Here is an 8,137-nt window from a genome sequence, read left to right on the forward strand (position 1 = left end):
GATCGCGAGGGGTAGGATTTAAAGGAGCCGAGAAAACCCTAGCCTCCTCCCGCAGCGCTTGCGACGTCGCCGCCTACTGTCCGTGATGCAGCCTGCCTTAGATCTCGATGTCACCGCTACGACGCCTCTGCAGTGCAGCGACACCCCTGTTCCACGTCGACGCTGCGACACCGCTAGCCTTCTGCGCTCGCAACGCCGTGTGCCGGCCGCCGGTCGGCGCTCGCCCGTGTGGAGGAGCAGACCAACGATTCCCCTCCCTGTTTAGGCTACGAGGGGGAGAAACAGATGCGCGATGAGTCATCTTCACGAGGATGACCGAAGCTGTCGGGAATCGGCGAGTTCATCTTCTAGGGCTTGTGATTTCAAGCCGATCCTTCTTCGTTAAATAGTAGCAGTCGGTTCGAACCTTTTCAGCGCAGCGAATCCCTCTTAGTGATTGTGAGAAGTCGTGCTTCTGGTGTCTGTTCGTGTCCAGACCCCGGTTGCAATTGAATCTTGGAGCAATCAATACCGTTGATTGAGCAACCACCTCCTAAAGCCTTTTCAACAACCACAACCACTTATGGAAGGTATTCTTTTTATTAATCGATGTGTAGATAATTAGATTATGGCTAAGGTTTCAATTAGGAATGTGGAATATTACGGAGTGTTGACTTAGAGTCGTTAATAATGCTTAGGTTTTGTATCAATATTTTGATTATTTGAATTATTTTAATATTATGAATAGATACTGGTTCGAGTGGAGCATACTGATCTGCTAACACTCAAAGCTTGGTAGACAAAAGTGGGTAAATTCTGTCCTTTGACTCGTATATACCTTTGTGCATAAATAAATAGAGTAAAATGGATTATGCATACTTATACACCTATTTTCAAAAAGGGAGTTAAAGTGATATTTAAAATACTGAAACATGGTTAAAATAATTAAATCATAAAAGGGTAAAAATAATTGATTTACTTCCCGTTCACACATGGGATTCATCTGAGGGTAATTAAAATGGGAAAGGGTGTTTTCAAAATTTAATAGATACTCTGACTTACTCTGCCTGTTGATACCTATCATTACATTGCTTGATTTATTTTAGTTCTTGTTGTTAATCTTTTATTCTGTTGATACTTAACTTTTACATGTTGATATTTACCTTTAACTACAAACCTGATTATGATACATAAATGAGTGAATAATATGTACTTTGATTTGAGTTGGTTGTTTAGACCAAATGAAGAAGATACAAACTGAGATTATAACACTGATAATAATTAATGAAAAGGATATAACGTGAAATAAGATAAAAAGAAAATAATTAAAAAGTGTTAACTATGAGCCTAGTTTTATACCAGAGTTATATACCGGTTGAGTAATGGGCGTGGAGTATTTTCCAGAGCACTTACTGTTGGGTTGCAAGGGTGCAAACATAGTCCCACATCTAAAGCACATGGAAAAGATCATAGGGTTAAAAGGATGGAGAGTATCTCCATTGGTATGAGGCCTTTTAGGGAGAGCCCAAGAACAAACATGAGGGCTTAGGAAACAATATCATACCATTGTGGAGATATTTTAATTCCATTGGTACTAACAGTTATAACACCCCTCTACATTATGCATTAACACACTTGGGTGTTATTAACACCTCATTAATGGAGTGTTGCGTTCTTAAAGAAGGGATCGCGATCGCCCTGTTCCTCTTGGTTCCCAACCGCGCGGCGCCGATCCCTGTTCATCCTCTCTTCGCGAGCAAGGGCACGGCGACGGCGCTTCTCCACGCGCGGTGGCAGTGACGTCTTCGCTTCTCCACCCGCGGCGGCAGCGGCGTCTTCGCTTCTCCACGCAGGGCGGCAGCGGCATCTTCGCTTCTCCACGTGCGGCGGCAGCGGCGTCTTCCTTCTCCACGCACGGCGGAGAGGTGTGTGGAACCCTAGAAGCTGGCGGCGAGGGTGGTGAAGGAGAACCCTGGCGCCAGCCGCGAGCTTGCCCGTCCTTCGCCGCTGATCCCTCGCATCGCGGCCAGAGGAGCTCAAGCGTCACCGGCAGCGTGGAGGATGGCCTGAGAGCTGCCCCGATGGGATTGCCAGCCCTTCATCGGAACGCCGCTTGCTGTCTGCTGCCGCCGTCGACCGTGATGCCCTCCCTCTGCTCTCCCTCTGTTCTTCCAGCCGCCGGAGATTTTGTCCAAGACCGGCAGCTTGTGAAGCTTGCCGGGTTTTGCTGCTGGATTTTGCTTTCCAACTGCCAGAGCTTGTCAAATAGTTGAGCTCCCTTCTGTTGGTTTATCAACAGTGGCTGGAGGTCTTGTGAAGTGCAGTTGCCGGCCGATGGGTTCACCCGTGGATTGCTGATTGCCGAAAACAAATTGTTTGTTCTTGTAAACAGCGATAATTAAAGAAGAAAGGACATTTCTTTTGTTTTTCATTCTCGCGGAAGCTTACGAAATTTCTGAAGAATTTTCCATCATTATTGGAATAGTTCCGTTATCGGCGAAACGGTTGACCACCAAAACCTTCATCGAGAATACGATTCTTGATGATAATTAGAAAGCCCCGGAACGATCGCGATAAACGTTGTTACGTGGTTTTCGGAATAAAGCTTCTCTCGATTCGATCGTCATCGTTCATCAGCTAATATCGAAGATGATGACGCGACTCGTGACTTCTGAAATTGTCCAGACGAGAGCCTACGCGTGGATCACTAGTAGAGGCGGGATTCCGACGAGGACCGCTCGATTGATGCCAACATCGCTCAGCGTCATCATCCGCGAGGTACGCGCAGAATTATTTAATTTTCTATAAATTTTAATTGTGTGCATAGAATATTTTTTTTAAAATTTTTTAATTTTCTGCCATGTCTTGTACGTTGTTAATTCCTATTTATGCATGCGTTTGTTGATGTAATAATTAGTTATAATTATTTGTTTATTTCCACTGTGCACGTTTGCGAAACGTGTAAACACACGTATTGCATCGAGACGATCCCAACAATACGCGTTATTCACCATCCCTCAAGCGCATCTACGATCCTATAAAGTATTGCGAGGTCAATGCAGCTGAGCTGTTGAGTGCTCGAGCTACTTAGTGCTATGTATATTTGTGATCCGTCTGCCGAACTATCAAGTGGACTTTCCAGAGTCCGAGTGGGATGTCACCGAGCGAAGCCTAGTGCTCCCGAGTGGTCTAGAGAGTCGCAAGGTCCCAACGACCCCTAGTGCTTGGCACCCGAGTTGCCGAGTATGAAGTTGAGACACCGAGTGTCCGAGTTCCCGAGTGAACCCAATCGTCGAGTGGGTCATTGTTGCCTGTGAACCGAGTCGGGAAAGGAAGATGTTGAGGCATGCGTTGGATGCAGTTTGCTTAAAATAGATTCGTCCTATCTGATGATGCTTTAAGGTTACAATGGACCTATGTTTCATAGGATGCAATGATAGACCACGAGCACCATTAAGCACAAGTCAGACGTGCTCACACACAAGTCAATCAACTTGGTTCAGTTCGATCCGGACCCTAGATTTGCACCCCCTGCGGGCTCACGTGTGATAGAGAGTCTCTCCCATGCATATGTTCACAATCTCAATACTTGTGATACATTATAAATCGACTATAATATCATAAACTCCCAATGGAGTCTCCTTCCTTTCCACATCTTTTGTTTCCATTCAAAATTTTAATAATTAGATTATAGACAATTTCTCTAAGCTCTTGGGATACATCTCTTCACTAAATTTAAGACATTACTTGCTAAGAAAGATGAAAAAAAATAATTTGGGTAACTCATATGTGGAGATGAATCAAAGTTAAGTTTAATAACATTTGCATGGATAATACATAAAAATTTAAAGAAGCAACATAAGTTAGCGTATGTTTTTGAGAGTTACATTTGCACCATCAACACACTTTTCTTCAATGCAATCTCTTGTTCTTGTGAAATCTCACTGTACACATGAGAGATTTTTTATGTTTGCAAAGTGTGCAAGAAGTAGAAGAATTACTATATATAGTATAGGTTTTATCTCCTCCTTTTCCCCACTTTTTCCTCTTTAAAATTTCCATAAGAATTTAGAAATCTCTATTAAATTTCTAAATTTTAAACTAAACAAACAAATTTAATAAACTAAATGAAGACACTTATGGAAAGTATGAACTAAATGAACCTAGTTAAACTACATGAAGATATTTGGTTAAACTAAATAAGAACAACAACTAGAGTTAAATGAAGACAATTGTAATTCAATATAAAAATTATATAGAAAAAAAGGGCATGTACTAGAACTAAATAATGACACCTGTAATAATTAATAAAAAAACTATATACAAGAAAAGTACTTTAATTAAAATACTTTAAGAATCATGCACACAAGATGCATATTCTGGTAAAAGGAGCTTCCTTGGACCTAAAGTGAAGGAGATCTTCATCCTAGTTCTTTAAAAAGACTAGAAGGTATATAGCAAGTCTTGCCATTATCAAAACTTGGTATGTGTGGTATGTGTAAGTTGCAATAATTAGTTAACTCTTGTGTAGCTGTTAATGAAGAAGATTGAATAACTAGTTGACTTACATTAAGATATTAGATGACTTGAAGAGCAAGCGACGGCGAAGAATTAAGTATCATCATTATTGTAAAAAGATTCATCATGCTCTATTGCATCATTTTCTATTATTTCCTCATCATTTTCTCTATCTCTCTCTTTTTCTTGCCAGAGTTTCTCCTCAAGTTATCTTATTTGTTATGTGTTATACTTCTGCATCATTCTCATCATTTTCTTGGTACCTAATTCGCCTTTGAATGATTTTGTCCAATTTGCACATTAATTAAAATTAACAATATTGTCTAGACATTAAACCTTTTGATTGAAAGCTACAAGCTGCATAGTTCTAGTATCTTATAGATGGCCACACAATTCATATTATTTTTCAAAAAAAAATTGCCCATACAATTCATATATATATATATATATATATTTCAAAAACAAAAATGCCCACACTATTATTCATATCACGTTTAAGATGCAAAAACATCGACCATATACATATTTATACTTGGAGGTGACGATCACCAAGAAGCAGCGCACGCATGTGTAATTTCATCACCAGCTGAAGCTAATGGATTCAAAATGCAGGTTATCTGCAAGACCGGAAGCACAAATGTCTGCTACTTCATGCCGCAAACCACGTGGACCGCTTGCCATTACCCCAACATTCGATCCATCGCACTCCAAGAGCATCTCTGCAATTTAACATCCCATTTGGTTTCAAGCAATTCAAGCAGATCTAATATAAGTTTGAAGAGAACCATGGGAAAGTCTTACTTTTGAGTGGTGGTCTTCCTCCAAAATGCACTTTAGTGGCCTTGACAAGGGATTCTTGGGGAAGGCTTTCCAACTCCCTATCTGCATTGTAGAGCCACGAACTGGGAGAAGTCGTCGGCGTCGGCACATCGACACTCTGAATCTGTTTCGCTTCCTTAGAGCTGCCTTCCTTGTTCACAATAACTGCCAAGCTCGCCGTGGCCATTATGCAAATGCATATGAAGAGCAAATTTAAAGTCGACCTTGCCGCATAAGAGTAGATGTCATCTGTGTTGTGGTCGATTGGGTATATGTAGAAACGTTGGAGAATGCCGATGAGTAGAAGGAATGCCACAAATGAGGACGCCACCACTGCACCCAACCAGAGCCAGCCGTTGGGACCAAGAACTGGAGCAAGGGGAGTGTCCGACTGGAGGGGCTTGAACCAAATAGTTCGGATGTTATTCTGCGCGCCATCGGACGATTTCATCTTCTCGCGAGTTACGAAGGCTTCGATTTGAAGGTCCAAGCGGGAAAGGTCTGAAACATTTCCAGAAATGGGGAGGAGGAGATCGAGCATGGTGAGGTCGGTTGAAGTCTTGAATGCACAGATGAGGAAGACGGGAGTGGTTGGTCTGTTGAGAGTGATTCTTCGGTGTAACAGTTCGCGAATAATGGAAATGAATGGTGTGATTCCGCTTCCACCGCTCACTAGAACTAAGGAATCATACCTGCATGTTTATATTATAAGATTCAGCACTTTTAAGAATTGAAAAGCAGAGGATCGTGATCGTAAAATGTATAGAAACCTCAGGAAGTGCTTTGACATGGGACCGTACGGTCCTTCGACTTTAACATGGAGACGATCTTGAACATGGGGCGTAGCTAAAGTTGCGTAGAGCTTTTGAGTCCAGGACCCTTCTTTCTTGATGATCAGAGACAGCCTTTCGGGTTCCAAGTTGCTGCTGGAGGTCACCGTGAATGGATGCCACTGGAGCGGTGAAACACCTGGGACGTTGATGAAAACGGTGCTCAGTGGCTCAAAAGTAAGTCCTGCAGATTAACACATCAGGTTGATTAATTGAGAACAATGAGCATCAATAAATGGTACATAAATATAAAATCACAGACTTGGGGATTTCGCGAAGTTTAGCTCGATCGCCTCAGACGGCAAAAGGCGAGCTGAGACTAGCCTGGCGTTGTTTCTCGATTGCAGGAGTCGTAAGAAACGGTCGATCATGAAGAGGTAAACACCGGGAAGGATCATGCAGAAGTGAGTGGTGCCGACGTGCATCAGGTAGAAGACGAGGAAGACTATGTAGAGCTGGTGCGTGTAGAAGAAGAGCTCGAACATCTTGCGCCTTATGCGGGGAATTGTCGTCGCCCACATAAGTAATCCGGCGAGCAGAGCTATTTCTCCGGCCACATTGGAGACGTCGGCGTTGGCCCATTTCACCATCTGCGATCATTGAAATAAGTAAGCCTTTAACTATCTTCGCAAGACTAGCTAGTTGGTAATGATGTTAATACCTCATCTATCTGGTGGGTGACTGCCCAGTAAATTATATAGCATACGCCATGCGCCGTGAAGACAGCCAAGGTGATATGTCCGAGCCAGACGTGGTATCTGATGCTGGATTCAGAAGTGAGGCCGAGGAGCGGCAAGATTGACGATCCGCGAGTGACAGGGAAGAAGAGGAAGGCGCAACAGAGGTCCCCAACCAACCCCAACCGAATAGCCGCACTGTCTAGCTTTTCTTGCCATCTGCATGCATGGGGAACACATACAAATGGTAGGTATATATATCTACGTAACATATAAACAAGTTCATGCAAATATATGGCTTAATTAGCTAGTAGTCTCACAATTTCTCTCCGTCAGAAGATTGTAGTCTGGAGAAGCCTGTAACAAGGTACTCGGAGTAGAACCAGATGAGCAGCCCCAAAAACATTAAGCACAACGTTAACTCTATGCCAGAAACGATTCCAAGCGGCCAATTCACAAGCACAGGCCTCTTCCATGCCAGCCTACTACTACTGATTGAGCTGTACCTCTGACAATTTCCATTTCTCTTCACGAGGTGGAGATAAATACAGCCAATCACTGAAATGAACAGGATTGGAAATGTGTAGATCAAAATGTTGGTACCTGCACACGGTGTCAAAATACGTCAGAGGTGCAAGTCAAGGAGTAACAAAAAAGGACGTTGAGATTAATCAAACACCTTGCCGTCCAAAATATGTAGAGTCAGTTTTTGCCCGGAGCTGAGTCGACCAGATGTTTCTGTACGTATTCGTAGGCATCATAATCCATATCATGAGCCAGCCGAGGAACACGACAGTCACAAGAAGCTGCATTGCTTTGATCACGGCCATCGCTCTTCTACTCGATTATCAAGCTTTGGGTTGTTAATGTTTTCGATACACCACCAGATGCCGGTTTTATATACTGGAATTTAAGGTGACATAAGAAAAGAAAGAAAGGCATGATTCATGTCGCCCCCCATCTATCCACCTGCGCCCGTTTATTAACAGGCCGCCATTCTAGGTCAACTCTATTCGTTGTGGGTTAACAGTTGACTTCGCCATTAACAAATATTCTGAGGAAACTCTTGCAGTGGAGAAGAAAGTGATATCACATCCCTCCATCGTGTTCATTCCTTTTTTCTACTCAATTTCATTCCATTCCATTCCATTCCATTCTGTTCCAAGTGAGGTCACCTCTGGGAAACACACGGTTACTGTATAGGTGACGTGGCGGCTAATGGTTGGATGGTTGGGAATTTAGTGTGGCGGATGCGAGCGCATGTCGTCCAGCTCAATCGGGCTCGTGACGGGCATCACCGTGCACGTGTGGGGC

General features: G+C 43.1%; 1 protein-coding gene across 1 annotated transcript; it reads right to left on the minus strand.

The window, feature by feature from the left end:
* Window positions 1-5,076: 5,076 nt before the first annotated feature.
* Window positions 5,077-7,653, minus strand: LOC141812777 (ferric reduction oxidase 2-like). Its single transcript, XM_074700767.1, has 7 exons — window positions 7,503-7,653; window positions 7,144-7,426; window positions 6,808-7,042; window positions 6,409-6,736; window positions 6,087-6,330; window positions 5,299-6,008; window positions 5,077-5,216 (listed from the first exon to the last, which is right to left on the minus strand). The coding sequence occupies exons 1-7, from the start codon at window positions 7,651-7,653 to the stop codon at window positions 5,077-5,079; spliced, it is 2,091 nt and encodes a 696-aa protein (XP_074556868.1).
* Between the last annotated feature and the right edge of the window lie 484 nt (window positions 7,654-8,137).

Source organism: Curcuma longa, chromosome 19, assembly GCF_044706935.1.
Source record: "Curcuma longa cultivar G26 ecotype Majalengka, Jawa Barat chromosome 19, ITB_CL_G26_1.1, whole genome shotgun sequence".
Taxonomy (NCBI): domain Eukaryota; kingdom Viridiplantae; phylum Streptophyta; class Magnoliopsida; order Zingiberales; family Zingiberaceae; genus Curcuma; species Curcuma longa.